The following is a 20832-nucleotide window of genomic DNA, read 5'->3' on the forward strand; positions in this document are numbered from 1 at the left end:
AATTTGTATTATGATGATGTACATGATGATGGGAATAATAAAGTATTTTTGAATTGATTTCCAGCTGAACTTTACATGCATGTCTTTTTCCTGCTGTTTCCATAATAAAAGCACATAACAAAGAACATAACAGCCGAAGGACAATGATTTTAAAATTTTGCCTAGAAATTGTGTTTTTTGTTTTGAATGATGGACTATTTAAATCAAATGATTTCCTAATGTATAATTTAGAGGAACATGGAATAATGGTACAAGAACAATGCTACCAAGCACTGCTCAACACTCATGAACTTTAAGTATATGGAGATTTATTTACAATTATCAACATCTATGGAATGTTATTGTCAGGTTCAATTAACCTAAAATACTTATAACATCACAAAAAGAAGAGAAAGACAAGAGAATTAGTTTTTACTCACTGCGAGGAGAACAGACAGATGTGCTTTCAGTTACAAATCTCCTACCGCTCTGAAAACCATCTTTCCGACATCCTCTTTTATTATCTTTAGGTGGTCCCTGGTTACATAAACGTTGCTGCTCTTAAAGGGTGGGGAACAACAGCAACAATGTGACATAGATCATGTACCCCATTATCTTGTACAAACACACTTGCACAGTCTCCATAATCTTAAGATATGTGCACTCTTTGTTCAGCACAATCAGCCTTCATCTTTATGATGTCCTCAACTGTCACTGTGTCATCCCGATTCCACCTTTCCTCCTTGCCTGCAAACAACTCATTACATGTTTACTTATACATACAACATGAAAGGTTATAAAGGTCAAATAGTAAAGTTAATAAAGATGAGGAAATATAAGAAATCTATATACAATTATTCCAACAGTTATGCATGTTGATGTTGAAAAATATTTCCAAATAAGGTTCTGGTCAGACTATGATATTGGGAGTGAAAAGTCATGATATTAGGAATCAAAGTTAATAAAAGCATGTATAAAATGAATATTAGAAACTTGTACAAATAATATCAGAGAATCAATTAATTATCGAGTGCCAGGTTCAATAATTAATTTATTTAATAGTGTGCAATAATCTAATGAGTACTGTACTTTAATTTGTTTTTAAAATATAACTAACTAAAATATAACTAACTATAGGTATTAGTTGATAAAAATGTAGGCCTTCTACATTAGCCATTTTGTCAACTTAAAAAAGAACATACAGAGCAAATTAGATTTGACTCCAAATGGAGCATTTTAAAATAGAATTATAAAAATGTTCAAAAGGCAAATAATCGATTAGGATCACTAGTATCCATTGGATACAGTAAGTCCTCCTTGCTGAGGATGAGTTGACAGGACACAGATTGGCTCCAACATATTCAGCATCTCCTTAGCAGTAAAAACTTCTTGTTTTTGTCTGCCATTGTTCTCACATGATTTACAAGATGCAAAAAGTACCACCCAAGAGTGCTCAAGTAAACTCTTCAAATTATTTAATGGAAAAAGATCAAATGTTATACTTGCCTGGAAAATCCAGGCTATTTCCATTTCCAAATAATATCTCTCCACATGTGGCAACAGCACAGTAGTAAGCGTCACCATCAGAGCTTACGTTCTTGAAGAAGTTATAAATGCATCTCTTTTGAATGTCAGCCCTCTTTTCACAATAATGTGATCTTCTTCCATCATTGTAGATGACATTTGGGTAAGATTTGTCAGACCTGGCTCTTATCCAGAACATACTGGGTTCTCCTGAACACGACTTTTGACCAGAGTCAGTGAGGAATGAACACTCCAGAGACACTGATTCTGCTCCATGAGCAGAATGTGAAACCACTGACTGTTGAATAAAAATTGTATTCGATGTTCTCGTTGTTCCTCTGTAAAAAAAATAAAATAAAAATTGTTTTCACTACTCTGTGCTTTTGGGTTAAGCAAATGTCAAATGCTTCATAATTTAAACTTTTAATGTGTTCTCAACATGTTCTGGCAAAAAATCAACCTGTGTTCGCATGAAGTTTAGCTGCTAAAACAGTTGTAATGAAATAAAGATTGTAAAATAGCTCTTTTTTGCCTTTAAAAAAACTGACATATACATTTTAATTTGGTTAATTTTCTCAAGAAAAAACATAATTTGACAAATGTTGTCTTTTCTACAATGATTTAATGATACATTTCTTTGTTTAGAAGTGAAAATTTATATTAAATACTACCATAGAGTAAAATGTTTCAATATAACCTGAAGATGTTAAAACCTTATGTTTTAAAAGTTTATTTAGAGTTAAAACATTTCTGTACCTAGACACATTCCAGCACAGTAACATCAAACTGCTTTGACTTCAAATTCAAACAAACAGACATGCCTTTGTATGTCTTTCAATATTAGTTTTCAAACCTGAACATTTTGTTTACATATTTACCTTTTAATAACAAGTAAGTTGCACTCCACGCAGATTCAAGCCAGTTAATATGAGCACAGTGATACATTCCATCATCTTCAATAGTTGTCTTCAAAATTGTCATTTGGCTCATTTTGTCGCCATATGTTTTGTGGAAACTTGAGGAAGAAAATCCTGGTCCATAAATGGGGTTTGTGTTTTTACGCAGCTTTGAAATTAATTTCAGAGTATCTCCTGCACTCTGCTTGTACCAGTAGAGCCAATCCAAGTTCTGAAACATCTCAGTAAAATGACATGTCAAAGTCAAATGTTGACCAGTGTGAACTGTGACCACTGACACCAAAGTTTCTGTATTAGATTAGAAATATACAACAACGCTATTGCATATTTTTGTGGAGAAACCTTGTATACAAAATCGCGTCCACACCCATACTCACAGGTGTTAAGCTTCAGGTGTTGACAGATACACAGATGTTCTATATTGGGCTGCACCTCTCACTAAGTACATTTTACATTCAGAATTGTCCTGTATTATTTTGTTAAAAAAAAAAAAACAGCTGCAGGTGTATAAGCAAGCAGGGTGTAATCTTGTATTCTCTTCATTCTTCTTTCTCTCCTCCACTCTTTCCTCCTTTTCTCCCTTTTTTCCCCCATCTCTCTCTTTTCTGAGCTTATTTTTTCCTTTTCATTTCAGTCTCCGTGTCCGTAACAATTGAAATATTCCCAAAGAAGTTTATAATAAAGTTTCTTTTATAAATATCAAGCAGAGCTTTAAAGCATTAGCTGTGATGCTCTGCTTGGGAAAGTAAATCTGTTGGGCAATTTCTTGGCACTCAGACAACAATTCGGAGCGATACTCTGCCGGTCAGGACACGGTAAAAAAAAAAGAAATATACAACAAAAATTTGTTTAACAAAATAAGGCATCATTTATACACTTGAATGAGAATTTGATTGCACATAGGTACTACTTACGTCCTTGATGAAGTAGAATTAGTGTGACCCACAAAAGAATCATGTCATCTGTCTATATTAGGAAACCTCACACTGAAGCAACAGGAGGAGGTGTGGTTATGAGGATGTAAAATACATTTGATTGGTTCTTTCATCAGATTCAGAATCAGAATCAGAAAAGCTTTATTGCCAAGTGCGTTTTTGGACATACAAGGAATTTGTTTTGGCGTAGTCGGTGCAATACAGTACAAATTAAACAGTATAAACATATCTACAATATAATATAAATATATGTGCACAGTTTTAAGTGAGTGAGAGTATTTACTCTCACTCACAGAGCAGTATAAGATGCAAGCGCAATACAACAGTGCAGGTGATCATTGTGCAAGTATGGCAGTGCAAGTAAAGCAGGAGTCCATGCTGAGCGTTAATGTAACGCATAGAGTTACAGGTTACAAGTGTCCTGTCAGCAAAAAAAAAAAAGGGGGGGGGGGGGGGGGGAGGGAGAGTGTCAGGGTGGTTTCCGGGCTTTGTTAACCAGGCTGGTGGCAGATGGGAAAAAACTGTTCTTGTGGCGTGAGGTTTTGGTCCGGATGGACCGCAGCCTCCTGCCAGAGGGGAGAGTCTCAAAGAGTCTGTGACCGGGGTGGGAGGGATCAGCCAGAATCTTCCCTGCCCGCTTCAGGGTCCTGGAGGTGTACAGTTCCTGGAGCGACAGTAGACTGCAGCCAATCAACTTCTCAGCAGACCGAATGACACGCTGCAGCCTGCCCTTATCCTTGGCTGTAGCAGCGGCGTACCAGATGGTGATGGAGGAGGTGAGGATGGACTCAATGATGGCTGTGTAGAAGTGCACCATCATAGTCTTTGGCAGGTTGAATTTCTTCAGCTGCCGCAGGAAGAACATCCTCTACAGGGCTTTCTTGATGAGGGAGCTGATGTTTGGCTCCTACTTGAGATCCTGGGAGATGATGGTTCCCAGGAAGCGGAAAGATTCCACAGTGTCAATTGTGGAGTCACAGAGGGTGATATTATACATTCAAAGGGGATGTCCTGCTACAATGAGCTGCTGTTATACATTCCCTTTATCTGTGGGGTGAAGCAAAAGCCTTTTAAATGTATCTGTATTACTTTGATACAGATCCAGATGATAATTACCTCTTAGTCAATTCCTATGTCTTAAATTAACTAAAATATTCAGTCTGCTTTATTCTTTTTAACATTTTAGGTAAGTTGACATGTTGTTCTTCATACTGTAAAATGACACTCAAACTGCAGAGCAACTGCAACTCATCTTGCAGTGAGGATACAGGGTTTCTGGTCCTATCACAACCCAAAGCAAATGAGTGGAAAAGTGAGGAACATGTGCATCAGTATCCAGTTAATTCAGGTACCCACTCATTTTCTGTTCCTGTTCTCTGCTGTTTGTACTGTATGTGTGGATGTACCTGGCAGGAAGAATGCCTGAGAGCTTGGAGCTTGAAAAAAACCCTTTTATGAAAACCCTACATAGACAGGCCAGGGCCACATTTCGGGCTAAGGATGCACAGGGCTAAACACTGTATCAGTCTTGTTTGTCACTACTTAAGAAAAACTATTTCCCAATTACTTTTCTTCTCTCTTGAAATCTGGTAAAGAAAAGCAGCATAAGCACAACACAAGCTAATAGACATCACTTTTTGTAAAGACACAGGAAGGCATAATGCCCAGTAGAGCTAAATAACCATCACATTTTCTGCCATACCTACCACATCTAAAGATAATGTCCTGTAATTTATAGGATATTATTGCAGTAAGAGTCATTCCCTGCATTATTTCTAAAGATTTTAAAATATATAGAAATGCCACATTTGTCATATTGTGGTCTTGGAGGACTCATGCACACACAGACCAAAAGCAGTGACATGAAAATAATAATTGAATGGTAAAGCAAAGAAAAACTTAAAGGTTGGGCGCAGAACTACATAGAACTAGTTTGAGCACAACAGGAGAAACCAACAAAGAACAATAAAAACCAGGGAGTTTTATCACTGAGGAGGAGTAAAGAATGACTCTGAAACCAGGTGTGTTGAATCAGAGGTGTGCAGAACAGCTGGGGGATATAGCAGAGCAGGGCGCTGAACTAAATACAAAGCCTAATATTAACCAGAGTTTCAACCACAATGCACAGAAAAGAGAATAAGAGAAATAAGTAAGAAACTCAACACAAAGGAATGAATTTATATGGCAAGACCTTAACAACAATAACAACTGACCCAGAAAAGATCAGAAAGCAAACACAAATGAAAACCGGTACATACAACTTATGTATAATAACAATATGTGTGGTCATAGTAATGTTTGTCTCAAATAGTTCATAATTCAATTTGCAGTCATCAGCACTTCATTTTGCAAAATAATGTCTATGCTATCACTGTTAGCCCTGCTTCTGACCTTGTTCATCCTTGACCCTGTGTGTGGTTTTCATTCAGGATCACATGGCGTGGTTGTGAAGAGGAAGAAGCTGACTCTCCTCCTCATTGAAAAGAGCCAGTTGAGTTGGTTTTCATTAAAACATCAATTTATTAGGTATTACATAACATATAGTTACCCAAACCCTGTGAATTGGATGGTTAAGGCTGACAGATAACAGAAATTAGTGATGTGTTGTTCTATTAAATAAATACATTTAAACACTAAAATATTTATGCTTAATTTAAACATATGATGAATAAAATGTTTAATGAATTATTTTCACATCTACAATTGTGTCAAACGATAGCACTGCGTTTAAAATGTGAGTAAAGTTCATAATCCTTATAACAGTTTTCATTTCCATGAATTGGAAACACATTTACATTATTTTATAATTGAAACCATGATGACAAATGGTCAATCTTTTAATCACATTACAGAAAATGAAAGAAAATCAGCATTAGGCTGTTCAACAAAATAACAGTGTCTACATTTTTCTTTACAAATTCAAATATTTGCTGTTCAAACTGGAAAATCTTTAGGATTTTTCGTTCCCATGAATCACTAAACTAATTTTTTGTTGTATAACCTTTGTTTCTGAGAACTGCTTTACATCTGTGTTTTATGGAGTTGACCAACTTCTGGCACCTGTAAACAGGTATTCCAGCCCAGGATGAGAGAACTTTCCAGAATTCCTCTGCATTTCTTAGTTTTACCTCAGAAACAGCATTTTTGATGTCACCTCACAAGTTTTCAATTAGATTAAGTTCCAGGGATTGGGCTAGCCACTCCATAACTTTAATTTTGTTAGTTTGGAACCATGATGCTGCTCACTTACTGGTGTGTTTGAGAGAGAGCTCTCTTTCTCCTCTGTTTCAGGTCCCTTGCCACAGCTGAGATGAGTTGCAGCTCGTCAGCCACTGCATAGAGAGTGCACTTCCAAAGTGCCTAATCCCCCATTTTGCCTGGGCCTTGATCTGAAGTGATCTTGTTTGAAAGGAATCTAATGGTTTAGATCTGTGCGGTTTGGTGTGTTCTGTGAGTCAGTGTGTAAAACTAAAAAGCAAGTGTTTGTTTACAGAGGAAGCTGGGAGGGTTCCTCTGCCATCTTTCTTAAAGCCATTTTTTTGTTTTTTGGCAGGGAGCTCGGAATTTGTCGTTGTCTCCGAGTCGCCTGCCTGAACTCTGTTTGCACGGACCGTCCGCTGGGTCGCCTGCCTGAACTTTGTTTAGTGTTTTTTGTTCTGGTTTTGATGATTCTTGTATTCTGTTTATAGTGCATTTCAGTTTATGTTCTGCTTTATCTGTAAGATGTCCCTTAGGTTTGACTGTGTCCTTGTATTCCTGTTTTGTTCTAGCTATGTCTTGTTTCCACTCCCTGCCACGGTCAGCTTGCAATCAGCTTCACTCGGTCCACCTGCACTTTGTCAATTAGTCTTCTTGCATCACCTGTGCCATGCCCCATATATACTCCTCATTTCTGATTGTTCCTTGCTGATTTATTCTGATCTCCTCCATTCATGCCAAGTCTGTTGTTCATGTCTGTTTACCTTTCCAAGCCGTGTCCATGCCTGCAACTGCTTCCAACTGCCTGCCTTTTCCTTCCTGTCTTTTTGGTAAAGTAAACCTTGCTACTCACCAAGCCACGGTGCCTCCTGCCTGTCTGCATTTGGGTCCACTCCAAGAGCCGTTCATGACAATTTTTAACACAACTGTTATTACCTAATGTGCTCGTACTCGTACCTGTCGTCTTCCGCTTTATCCGGGATCGGGTCCCGGGGGCAGCAGACTCAGCAGAGACACCCAAATGTCCCTCTCCCAAGACACCTTCTCCAGCTCCTTTGGGGGAAGCCCAAGGTGTTCCAGGCCAGCTGAGAGACATAGTCCCTCCAGCATGTCCTAGGCCATCCCCTGGGCCTCCTCCCAGTGGGACGTGCCTGGAACACATCCTGAGGAAGCAGTCCAGGAGGCATCCGATATAGATTCCCGACCCACCTCAACTGGCTCCTCTCAATGTCGAGGAGCAGCGGCTCTACTCCGAGCCCCTCCTGGATGGCCAAGCTCCTCACCCTATCTATAAGGGAGTCCCCGTCCACCCTACAAAGGAAGCTCATTTCAGCCGCTTGTATCCGGGAGCTCGTTCTTTCGGTCATGACCCAAAGTTCGGCTCAGCTCTCTCTTCACAACAACAGACCGGCGCAGCGCTCCCATTACTGCGGCAGCCGCACTGATCCATCTGTAGTTCTCTCTCTCCATTCTTCCCTTACTTGTGAACAAGACCCTGAGATATTTGAACTCCTCCACTTGAGGCAGGAACTCCCCTCCAACCTGAAGAGGACAAGCCACCCTTTTCTGGTCGAGAACCATGTCCTGAGACTTGGAGGAGCTGATCTTCATACCAGCTGCTTCACACTCGCCTACCACCCACCCCAGCACATGCTGTAGGTCTTGGCTAGAGGGAGCCAGCCGGACCACATCATCTGCAAAAAGAAGAGACGAAATCCACTGGTCCCCAAACCAGACCCCCTCCGGCCCTTGGCTGCGTCTAGAAATCCTGTCCATAAAAGTTATGAACAAGACCGGTGACAAAGGGCAGCCCTGCCAGAGTCCAACATGCACTGGGAACAGGTCCGACTTAGTGCCGGCAATGCAGACCAAACTCCTGCTCTGCTTGTACAGAGACCGGATGGCCCCTAATAAAGGGCCCCCGACTCCATACTCCTGGAGCACCGCCCACAGGGCACCACGAGGGACACAGTCGAGTGGCTTGAGACAACATGTGTTGTGAATTGGCGCTATGTAAATAAAACTGAATTGAATTGAATGCCTTCTCCAGGTCCACAAAGCACATGTGGACCGGTTGGGCAAACTCCCATGAACCCTCGAGTACCCTGTAGAGGGTATAGAGCTGGTACAGTGTTCCACGGCCGGGACGAAAACCACACTGCTCCTCCTGAAGCCGAGGTTCGACTATTGGCCAGACAGGTCTACCAGAATCACTTCGAGGTCAACCGGTAGTCCTTCTCCATGGCCTCACTGAACTCTTCACAGGCCCAAGTTTTTGCATCTGTCACATCCCGGGCCGCAGCACGCTTGGCTTCACGGTACCCGTCAGCCGCCTCAGGAGTCCCACAAGCCAACCACAGCCGATAGGACTCCTTCTTCAGCTTGACAGCATCGCTTACTGCCGGTGTCCACCACCAGGTTCGGGGATTGCCGCCACGACAGGCACCGCAGACCTTACGGCCGCAGCTACGGGCAGCAGCATCGACAATAGATGCGGAGAACATATTCCACTCGGACTCTATGTCTCCAACATCCTCCAGAATCTGGTTAAAGCTAAGTTGAATACATCCCTGGCCGAGGCCTCTGCCCGACGTTCCCAGCAGACTCTCACTATGCATTTGGGCCTGCCAAGTCTGTCCGGCTTTCTCCTCCTCCAACGGATCCAACTCAGCACCTGGTGGTGATCAGTGGACAGCTCAGCCCCTCTCATCACCCGAGTGTCCAAAACATGTGGCCGAAGGTCTGATGACATGACAACAAAGTCGATCATCGACATCCTGCCTGGTGTCCTAATGGACACCCTTATGCTTGAACATGGTGTTCATTATGGACAATCCGTGACTAGCACAGAAGTCCAATAATGAAACACCACTTGGAGTCAGATCGGGGAGGCCATTCCTCCCAATCACGCCCCTCCAGGTATCACTGTCGTTTCCCACGTGGGTGTTGAAGTCCCCCAGCAGAATAATGGAGTCTCCGTGAGGGGCACTATCCAGCCCCACCAAGAGGGACGCCAAGAAGGCCGGTTACTCCGCGCTACCGCTCGGCCCGTAGGCCAAAACAACAGTCAGAGACCTGTCCCCAACCCGAAGGCACGGCACTCTCAACCACTGGGGTAAACCCCAACACGAGACTGCTGAGCTGGGGGGCAACAAGGAAACCCACCCCAGTCCACCGTCTCTCCCCGTGGGCCACTCCAGAGTAGAAGAGAGTCCAGCCCCTCTCGAGGAGATGGGTTCCAGAGCCCACACTGTGCGTGGAGGTGAGCCCGACTATTTCTAGTCAATATCTCTTGACCTCCGACACGAGCTCAGGCTCCTTCCCCTCCGGCGAGGTGAAATTCCACATCCCTAGAGCCAGCCTAAGCATCTGGAGATCAGGCCGCCGAGGTCTCCACCTTCGTCCGCCACCTTCATCCGCCACCCAATCCTCTTTGCACCGGTCCCTCACGGTTCCCCCTGCAGGTGGTTTTCTTTTGGCACTGGCACATAAACATGCATTTTTTTATTCAAAAATACAGACTTTACAGATAGTAAAAGCATAACATAAAACATAGTTTTATGTTGGTTTTTTTTGATGAAACATGAAACTATTGTTACACCTTGAAGCCAGTTGGTTTAATTATTTCTAGACACTACAATAAGAAATATGAATTTCAAAAATATTAAAACTTAATATGTTAAAATTTAAATTGTTTAAAAGCTCCCTTCCTTGAAGAGTTAAAACTAAATCCACAACTTTTAAATGTATGTGTGAATAAATATAACAAATTAATTGTACTGTACATGTACAGTAAAAGGGCCACACATTCAAGCTGGTCCTTTAACTTGTGAATACACACATTCTTCAGTCATCAGATTTATTTTCTTCTTTCCTCTTGACATTCTCTCTTCACAGAAATGTAACGCAGCATAGTTCAGATCTGGTCCATCTTCAGCCTGTTTGGATAATTTTCATTTCAAAATTATATCTTGATATCGAGCTGTTAAGTTGCAAACCACAAATCAGACGATGTTAGTGCTTACAATATTATCTCTCTTGGCCAAAGTTCTGTCCTCTCTGTGACCATCTTTCTGTAAACAAGGAACAAAAAGCAAACTGGAAACTTAAATTTTACTCAATTGATTCTTGGCAAATCTTTTTATTTTGTTTCATATGAAAGTATGAACTTGTTTCTTGTATGATTGCAAAACCTACATTAAACCTACCTTTAAATTGTTGACATGCACATCTTTGAGTTTGGCAACAGGTGAAAATGATATTAATAATTACATAAATAACCAGGCAGATGACTGTGACCACCAGCATGTTGATTTTAAATGTTTCATCTAGAAAACAAAGAAATATGCTTATCATTGCTTATGCAGTATGGCATTTACTATCAACAAGATTATTGGCAATTTTTTAAAAAGCCTCGAGTTATGTAAACATAATTATACCCCTTTTAAGGATAGTTCCATTTCCAAATAATATCTGTCCACATGTGGCCACAGCACAGTAATATGTCCCAGCATCAGAGAAGTTGACGCTCTTAGAGAAGTTATAAAAACATCTCATCTGAGAGTCAGATCTCTTCTCGCAATTTTCAGATGTTTTTCCATCAGTGTAGATAATATCAGGGAAGGACCTATCTGATGTTGCCCTGAACCAGAATACACTAGGATCTCCTGAACAGGTTGAGATGTCAGAGTCAGAGAAGACTGAACACTGCAGAGTTTCTGAATCCACTTTATGGGATGGATCTGATAATGTTGGCTGCTGAACAACTGTGTAGTTCGAGGTTCGCCCAGATTTTGCTGTGGAAAATAGTGCATATTAATGTAATAATAATTATAATACTTCAGACATACTGTAAATTTGTGTGACAATATATTAAGTTAGAAAACATCGACAATGGAAGAATAAAATGTGCAATAGGATGCACCCTCATAGGTTTCCATGTATTAAAGAATTTTAAAAAATACTGGAAGAGGAGATTACTTATTTACCTTTGATTGACAAATAAGTCCCAATCCAGGTGGATTGCAACCAGTCCATGTGAGCACAGTGATACATTCCTTCTTCTTCTTGAACTGTTGTGAAAATTGTAAGACTGCTGCTATCCCCAGTGTATGTTACATTGAATATGATACATCATATTCAGACATCATCCAGGAAATCAAAGATTTGGTAAACAGGCCTTCTAAATGAACAACAATCCCAATACAACTAAATTAGTTATTAAGTAGCTTAATAACTAAGTCAATGTTCGCAGTGGCCATTACAAAGACATGATCGTAATTTCATAGAAAGGTTTTTCAACAGAGATTAAAGGGTTTTTGCAAGAAAGGTGGACTACAACCCTGACTTGGTTAACCCAGTGTTGTCAGAAGTAAGTCAACTACTGCGAAAACCTTGTGGAAAAATACCCACCGTTTGACCCAGGGCATACAGGCTTAAAGGTTTTTTGGCCAAATACCAAACACTGTGATGTGTCATATTTGTCATAGATTTTCAGACCACCATGCAAAGCTCAGATAGGAAACAGTTTATGCAAAGGCAAGTGGTTTATTTCAGAGATTTGGAAATGTTTACTGTTCAATAACGCTGGTTTCCAGCTGCAGGGGGCATCCGAGGAAGAAAGGAGTAAGAATGGCTCATTCTTCAGGTGCGAAGTGATTTAAGACATCCAATGTTTTGTAATGTAAGGTCATATGTGGGAGTCAACCCAGGAGTTACTGAGGACACATGAAGTATACTTCCCATAGAATGCCCAACGGGTTTCATGAAATGAGGCTTAACAATACCACTGTAAATCATCAGATGAAGAATTTATTCAGGAAACTGCAGAAGTGTGAAAGCCGCAGCTTACCTGACCACGACACCTGCAGCTCAGAGGAACACCCATGCACACACAGAAAAAAACCACACAACTAAGCAAGTATATGTAATCTTCAGAATATGAAGAAAGTCACTTAAAACATTCTTCATTATCCTAGCATTTAGCATATAGAAATAATTTTGGTAATGACATACAACAGGAAAATTTTAGTTTGATGTATCAGACAGTAAAAAAAATTGTTATTTGTCTTTTTATACAGTGTATGTAAACATCTGGTTTCAAGTTAGCCACTGCCTTAGAATGGCTTGAGATGGTGGGAGGTTCATGGGGTTGGAATCGGACTTCATTAGGGGGTTGAGACTGTTTCATCCTGGGGGCGAATCTGGTTAGCGGGCTTGTTTGGATCAGGTGGACCCCTCCTGGATGGGGACAGGGGTCATTGGGGACCGGGGGTGGGCTGGTTAGGATAAACTAGACTGGTGGAACAGGGACTCTGCCTGTCTTAACCCCGGAATGAAGGGGACCACCTCCTGGGTCCGGGGGCTGGTTGCCCCTCTTATCCTTTTCTTTTTCTCCACCAACATGGTTCGGAGCCTGTTCCAGTTCCCTACTTTCTCCGGGTCGAAGCCATAAACAATAAAAGCAACAAGTACGGTAACGAAGACAAACAACGTACCGTATAAACATTATTTATGTTTGCAAAAACACAAACACACATTGTATAACTACTCTTTCCAGAACACTTGGGGATGCTAAACATATGCAAATGAAACCACTGTACATACCATTGTTCTTGCACAGTGTTGCTGTCGTATTTTCCATATTACCTGTAGTTAATAGATGCTCTCTTTTAGCATTAACCTGATAAGCCCTAAGGGGTTTTAGAGCCATTTCCGTCTGAAATTACTTACCTTATATAAATCAAGTTTAGCTCCAAAGTTATAAGGCCTATGTGCAAACCTTTGGTAGCTGTGTAAAGCTAAGACATAAAATAATATTTTTTCAGTGGAACCACTATTGTAACTGTTACTTTGTCTGATTTATTTGTGATTAAACAAAGAAAAAATAAACATTTTTGAGCCTCGCCAAAAGTTGTTTCTAAATGAACACTGCAAAACACTAGATAAATCCTTTGGAATTCCTAGGAGAACCCCCTGGTTCATTCATCCACATCTTCACTATAACTGCAGCAAATTTAGACTGACTAAGTTGAAGCATATATGTTCCACAAATGTTTTAGAGGGCAATGTGCCAGGCGAAAATGGCAGTTAAGCAAAGGGTGCCAAAACGTTCCCAAATGTGTTTTTCACCTTATTAAAAGGAAATAAAAGGGAATCTGGTCAAATAAAAGTGCTGATTTCCATTGTAAGAGTCCTTCTGCATATTAAATAGCCTTTGGTTATGACATTTACCTTGTGTATCATAAAAATGTACAGTTGCAAACATAATTGGAAGCTAACGGAGTAGCGCACAAGCCAGAAGCCGGCAGACGGCAACCAGCAGACTGTAATATGCAAGCAAATTACATCACCAGAGAAGGTGCTACAAAGACATGTTATGCCTTGTTAGAAAGGTGAGTGTCTCTAGTTTGTTATGATATGAGACATGTGGGGGTGCTGCAAAGAGAAATGTGCTTTTTGTACCGTTTTGTTTACAGTCAGAACTGTCTGAGGGATCTTAAAATGTCATTGCCTGTGTTTAAGTTGCTGTAAAACTAAAAGGTATTTGTGCAAAACTCATTTGGGGAATTGTTTTGTAAAGATTAAAGCCTCCTCCTTGGATATATTTAAGAAAATAAAATTGCTGGAGTTTTACATAGTTTTATAAACCACCAAAAAGGGGCGTGGCCTAGCAGGTCTTCCGGCAGCCCGTCCGGCTTAAGAGGTTAAAAGGAACATTGCATGAAACGCCTAATGCAAAACTGGTGGAAATGTGTGCCGGTGCTCAAGAAAGCACCAAAGTTTAAAGGCACGTGAACCGAACGAGAGTTCTTTTGGTGGAAAAAAGGCTATCTGGTGTATCGGTACCTGGACTTGGGAGTGTGTATGAGGAGTGCGAGTAAGTGTATGGCGTCCATTGTTGTATGTCTTAACGTTGGGTGTTTGTGTTTTTATGTGTAGTCATGAGGGTGGGAACATGTCATTGTGACTGTGTGTGCCTGTTTTTGTGTCAGGTTGGGTCTTGGGCTACTCCCTTACCTGGATCGTCTTAGCAGTACATGCGTTTCTGCAGGTGTAGAAGCAGCATTCTGGGGTGTTTTCTTCTACTCTCTTTATGCTTCTTTCTCTCCTCTACTCTTATGTCCTTCTCTCCCTTTTACCTTTTTGCCCCAGCTCTCTCCCTTTCTTGGTATTTTTTTTTCCCTTTTGTTTTTGTCTCAATGTCCATTCCATTTAAGATAATCCCAAAGCAATTTCTAATAAAGTTTTTTTATATTTATCAAGCAGAGCATTATAGCGTTAGTCTTAATGCTCCACTTGTGAAAGTTAATCTGTCAGGATTCTTCTTGGCACTCAGATAGCAATTCTGGGTGCTACTCTGCAGGAAAGGACACCGAAACAAAAAAAGAAGATGGGCTTGAGATGAGGTCTAGATGAAAGATAGAAATTAGTCCCCTTATGAATATGTTTTTACCTCTCCTAGCTGATACATGTGTTTAGCTGTGAAGTTTATCAGGACCCAAATTAGCAGGAGGGCCAACAGGAAACACCTGCAAGAGATTGAATGTAACTGAGGGGTTAATGTTTGTTTGTTGCCAAGCACAATAAAAACCCAAACTTCAGTCTCAGAAAATTTGAATATTGTGAAAAAGTTAAATATAAAAACTCATAGTTTCGCACCCTTTTCAGGTAATTAACTCGAATCAACTGCAAATGTTTCCTCAGCTTCTAAATGGCCTCTCTGTCTGGGTCAGTAGGCTGCACAATGATGAGGAACACTGCTAACTTGACAGATGTCCAGAAGACAGTCCTCTTTTCAGATACCAGAGTCTAGAGAAAGTGTGTAAACAACTGTCCACCATTTTGATTTACACAGAATTTATTGATGCTTAATTTCCAAAAATATCCCATCAGAACAAAATCTAATTGATAATTATGTTAATCTTGCTAAATAATAGTGTAGCTCAACATCTTACATCTCAAATGAAACTGAAATTAGCTGAAAAATGTGTCATTGATGCTTAATGTTTTTTATTTATATTTGTCAGTTTTGCTAAACAACAGTAAGATAATGAAAAGGAAAAAAGACAAAGAAGAAAAGACCCTTTTGCTGTTGTGTTTTTCATCTATTAAAATAATCACAAATAATTAAAAACTAAATAGTAGTGATATTTGTTAATGAAGGTAAACCACTCCTGCAGTTGATCTAATATGCCTATATATTTTTGTCACACAGACAATTGTTTGAACTATTTCTAACCTTGACGGCTCACTTATTTACACATTTTCTGTAGCCAATTACACCCTATGTTTTCCAGTTTAAATAGCATAAAGTTTTTATTGATATAATTTAATAAATTTAATTATTACAAAATCATTTATTTTGTTGCATGTCTGTACAGTTTTAAAAGTAGTAAAAATATTTGTTACTGTAAAGTTTAAAGATTTGAGTACAATAATTATAATTATGTTGGTACTGTTTATAACATACATGTATGAGGTATTTCTCTAAAATATGTTTTTCTGTTTGTTTAAAAACATGCAGGGTAATGTGTAAAGTTATAAAATGTAGGCTCTTGATGTGGGAAGGTTAAAGTTTGCTGAATGTTCTTTTTTCAAACACAAATTAGATTTGAACAGCATAATCAAATCCCCCTGTGATGGACTGGCGACCAACTTCTCGCCCAATGACCACGGTAGATGGGCACAAGCACCCCCACTACTTGCAAGGATCACTGGGTATGAACATAGGATGCATGAAAAGACACCTAAAATATCACAGGTTTTGTACTTTGTACTTATGAAGAAGACATGCCATGAAAGAAAATAATCTTGAAGCCTGACAGAAAGCTGCAACCATTCCAATACTTTCTTCCTCATGACCTAAGGTGTTTATCTTTTTGTTCACAAATAAGTGTAATAAAGTTCACAAAGTGTAATAATCAGAGAGGTGGATCAATGCTGAAGATACTTTTCACTGTCTTCTATCTCCAGTGTGTACCCTCATTGCAGCTGTGCATTTTTGGAGAAAATAAGAAATATTAAACTATGTCAGTACCTTTTACTAACAAATAGGTCCCGGTCCAAGTAGATTCAGTCCAGTCCATATGAGCACAGTGATACATTCCTTCATCTTGTAGAACTGTCCTCAGAATGGTTAGATTGCTGAATTTATCATCATTTGTTGCTTTTATTCTTGAGGCAGAGACGTCTGGTCCATACTTGGGCCTTAAGCCTTTCTGCAGCATCACAATTAATTTCAGAGTATCTCCTGAACTCTGTTTGTACCAGTGAAGCCATGTGGTGCTCTGATATTTCTCCAAAAAAGCACATGGCAAAGTCACAGGTTCACCAAGTTGAACCGTGACCACTGGGACCAAAGTATCTGCATCATTTAATAAAAACAATATTTGAACAACATAAAAATATTTTACTGACATAAACAATTACTCATCATTTAGTTGCGTAACCTTTAAAATATGTTACTTACGGCCTTGATGAAGAAGAAACAGTGTAACCCATAACAGAAACATTTTGACACTGCCTTCATTGAGACACTTGATTCTTAAGTGAGAGGGGGAGGTGTCGAGTCAAATGCATCTGATTGGCTATGACAGTATTTACAATCAAAGCGCACTTCCTGCCACAGTAAAAGTTTTTTCTTTGAGAAACCCACTACCGTTACACTTACAGTTGTCGACACAAGCTTCCAAAAGTGTCCACCTTGGACAAGCACTGATTAGAAAGTAGAACCTTTGGACCAACTCGGCTCTGTGATTCTCAGGGTTTTTGGTTTCAAAACAGGTCGTAACAATTACGTTACTAAACTCTGAGCCAAGTTTGCCCCACAAGCGCAAATATATAAGAAGCCCTCAGCAATGAAACGAAGATAACACGATTCAGCATGTCAAATCTTAATGATGGGTCATAGAGAATATCGACACATATTGATGAAGAAAAGCAATAATGTTGCTGCTGCAAAACAGCAACATTTAGCGTGGCAGAGACCAAGTAAATGCATGAGTGTGATTTGACAGAGATCTAAAGACACTAGGCTTGTTCAACATCGAAAATAATGTGTGTGTGTGTGTGTGTGTGTGTGTGTGTGTGTGTGTGTGTGTGTTTACAAAGAGATTATACATTTTCTGCTTGCTTTCTCTATATTGGATTTTTTCTGTTAGATTTTTACCTACATCTGTCAACTAGCTTGCAGCTTAAAATATGTGCAGACATAACTTGATTTTTTAATGTAATTGCTAGAATTTATTTTGTTTTTTATATAGTTTTGTTTGAATACATACCTGACGCTAAAATACTGAAGTTGGCATTTTGCCATTACTGTTGAATTATAAAAATATCACAGTGATATGTGGGTGAAGAGGATCTACATACAAAAAAAAAAAAACGTGAACTTAGCTAAATGTAAAGAAAATTGACTTTTTATGATGAACTGAAAGAAGTGACAAAACGACAAGGGAAGCCCTCAAAGCAATACCCCGAAACACTTAAAGAAACATGTACACAGATCAGGACTCAATGACGATACATGATATGACAATAATCTGGCAAGTGAAAAAGAAAACCAGTAAGAACATCAAACAAAGCCAGTAATCACAAATAGATAATAACAATCTAAGACCTAATGTGTTGGGCAGAAAGTAAAACTTAAGGATTTTGAAACAGTACATGACACTACAGTGAGTAAAGCTACTACAAGATGGCTAATACATTCAGCAAACTATAACATAGAATAAAATCAACAAACAAAATCATTTTAAGCCCAAATCCAAAACAAGGAAAAATTAACAAAAAATTAAAGAAATCAAAGAAACAGCAAGACAATATCCACAATGTGACAAAACTAACATGTAGTTGTTTGTAAGGAAAGAAAATATAGACATTTCTTTACTCCGATCTGTAAAACAGAATATACCCCAAAAGTACTCTTTTTTTCTATTACTACACATACTATAAAGTTCTTTCACATCTATTTCATCCATTGATCACATGGTGTGTCCACAACAGTAGCTTACTCGTTCTCGTAGTCTACCACTTTATCCAGGACCAGGTCGCGGTAGCAGCAGACTCAGTAGAGACTTCCAAACTTCCCTCTCCCCAGACACTTCCTCCAGCTCCTTTGGGGGGAGCCCGAGGTGTTCCCAGGCCAGCTGAGAGACATAGTCCCTCCAGCATGTCCTTGGCCATCCCCTGCGCCTACTCCCAGTGGGACGTGACTGGAACACCTCCCAGGGGAGGTGTCCAGCAGCAGTGTTGGGAATGTTACTTTAAAAAAGTAACTAGTTATAGTTACTACTTACTTCTTCCAAAAAGTAACTGAGTTAGTAACGCAGTTACTGCACAAAATAACTACTTACTAGGCAAAGTACCCTATTCAGTTATTTTTTAGAATCTAAAATGATGGTACAAGTTGTTGACCAGAAAAGCAAGCCTTTTCTGTTTGCAGGTTGTAGGATTGTCAGAGCTCGCGCTGGTCACAGCAGAGCTCGGGTTGTTAGCCACAAGTGTTGTGAGACAATGCGAGGTGCTTCATTAGGTTGGAGTTACTGGTCACGGACGTAGATACTTTTTTTTGTTCCTGAACATAACTTGCAAATCAAATGCACATTTTTGCTTTTAACTTAAGCGATGTGAAATATTGCCTATACTTCCAACTTTTGAACGCCGTCTTTGAATTTACAATACTACCCTCCATTGTCATGCTGTCCTCTTGCTGTTGGTTTACTCTGTGTGGTGAAAACCCGCCTACCTGATGCCTTCTCAGCACCTGCGGGAGAAAAGCAGCTCTGTGCTCCTATTAAACCCTGCTTAATGAGTTGTAGTAACGTGGCACGTTACATTGTAAATATCATAACAGCGTTACGGAAATGAGAAAAGTAATTAGTTAGATTACTCCGATACCAAAAAAGTAATGCAGTTACTAAAGACGATATCTTGTAACATAGTTACTCCCAACACTGTCCAGGTAACATCCGAAACAGATGCCCGAGCCACCTCAACTGACTCCTCTTGATGTGGAGGACTACTACTCCAAGCTCTGCCCAGATGGCCAAGCTCCTCACTCTAATGGAGTACCCGGCCATCCTGCCGGCTACAAGAGTAGCTTGATTTCATTAAATTTATATCAACAGAAAAAACATGCCTAAATTAAGTATGGTGATTACAACAATGGCAATTATAAAATTCTGCATGAAAAAGCTCATAAATTTGGCATGTTTGACTCCTACTGGCATCTAAACACACAATTAATAAAGCAGAGAGGAAATATAAGAAGGACCTGAAACAAACGTCAGAGAACTTTGCAGCCTGGCGCTTCCTTTATGTTTATGCATATTTAAATGAATTTAATATACATCCAAGCCTGGACATTATAACCACTTTTGTGTTTAATCAAACTGATCCAATACATTTAAACTACAATAACACCTGTTAACTAGATTAAATATCTCAAAGGTACATAGGACATGTTTTAAAGACTGAAGGGTTTTACTGCTGCAAATATCATTAATGTTTCTGTGTTGTCAGTTTTCATCATGGTAAAGATGGCAGCAGAATACATCCTTCTGTCTTCATCTCTCTAAGATAAATAATAATAATAATAAATAATAGATAATGCAAATAACATTTATGAAACTAATCTGTTACTTTAAAACGTATCAAAACATTTAATAAGAGAAGCCCAAAAACTTTACCTGTTGCCTGTTCTGACCACAGTTTTCTCCAGGTTAACAGCATCTGGATAATTAGATAAAAAGATAAATTAAATAATGATGATTAACAATTTAACAAGTATTAACAAGTATTTTGAATTACCATGACAATGTCCACACTTGTGTCTGTTGTTGGAGCATAGGACAGCCATACCAGTCAGACTTATGGCAAACACAGCAGACAGAAAAATAATTATGATGGCCTTGTGTGACCTCAGACTGGATCCTTGAAGATTATCAAAAGAAAACTACAAATATCACACAGCAGAAATGTTTGATTACATTTGGACTGTCTAAAATCCAGTTTTTAAATAAAAAGATAAGAGATAAGATTACATGCTTATTCTATCACACATTAAAAGTATTTAATTAATAAATAAATTTATATAATTACCTTGAATTTGTAGGTTTTTTCCATTTCCAAATAATATCTGTCCACATGTGGCCACAGCACAGTAATAAGTGTCAGCTTTGGACGAGCTGACATTAGAGACTTTATAACTACATTTCTTCTGATTGTTTGATGTCTTTTCACAATTTCCATCAGTGTAGATAATATCTGGTTGGGAT

At 39.4% G+C, this 20832-nt stretch overlaps 2 protein-coding genes across 2 annotated transcripts; both read right to left on the bottom strand.

Annotated features, from left to right (window-relative positions):
• Nucleotides 1–1468: 1468 nt before the first annotated feature.
• Nucleotides 1469–2640, bottom strand: LOC124860088. The gene is made up of 2 exons (XM_047353064.1): nucleotides 2382–2640; nucleotides 1469–1839 (listed from the first exon to the last, which is right to left on the bottom strand). Exons 1-2 carry the CDS (start codon nucleotides 2638–2640, stop codon nucleotides 1469–1471), a joined length of 630 nt encoding a protein of 209 aa, XP_047209020.1.
• A 7942-nt stretch (nucleotides 2641–10582) lies between these two features.
• LOC124860089 lies at nucleotides 10583–19635 on the bottom strand. Its single transcript, XM_047353065.1, has 5 exons — nucleotides 19557–19635; nucleotides 16593–16919; nucleotides 10993–11349; nucleotides 10762–10881; nucleotides 10583–10626 (listed from the first exon to the last, which is right to left on the bottom strand). Exons 1-5 carry the CDS (start codon nucleotides 19633–19635, stop codon nucleotides 10583–10585), a joined length of 927 nt encoding a protein of 308 aa, XP_047209021.1.
• Between the last annotated feature and the right edge of the window lie 1197 nt (nucleotides 19636–20832).

This window comes from Girardinichthys multiradiatus, chromosome 23 (assembly GCF_021462225.1).
Source record: "Girardinichthys multiradiatus isolate DD_20200921_A chromosome 23, DD_fGirMul_XY1, whole genome shotgun sequence".
In the NCBI taxonomy this organism is placed as follows: Eukaryota; Metazoa; Chordata; class Actinopteri; order Cyprinodontiformes; family Goodeidae; genus Girardinichthys; species Girardinichthys multiradiatus.

Excerpts from the sequence above, each read along its gene's own strand:
- LOC124860088 (XM_047353064.1), bottom strand. The coding sequence starts at position 2,640 with ATGTTTCAGAACTTGGATTGGCTCTACTGGTACAAGCAGAGTGCAGGA. Across the intron at positions 1,840-2,381 it reads AACTTACTTGTTATTAAAAG|GAACAACGAGAACATCGAAT; the intron begins GTAAATATGTAA and ends TTTTTTACAGAG.
- LOC124860089 (XM_047353065.1), bottom strand. The coding sequence starts at position 19,635 with ATGGCCGGGTACTCCATTAGAGTGAGGAGCTTGGCCATCTGGGCAGAG. Across the intron at positions 16,920-19,556 it reads AGTCCTCCACATCAAGAGGA|ATACTTTGGTCCCAGTGGTC; the intron begins GTCAGTTGAGGT and ends TAAATGATGCAG. Across the intron at positions 10,627-10,761 it reads TGCATGTCAACAATTTAAAG|AAAGATGGTCACAGAGAGGA; the intron begins GTAGGTTTAATG and ends CCTTGTTTACAG.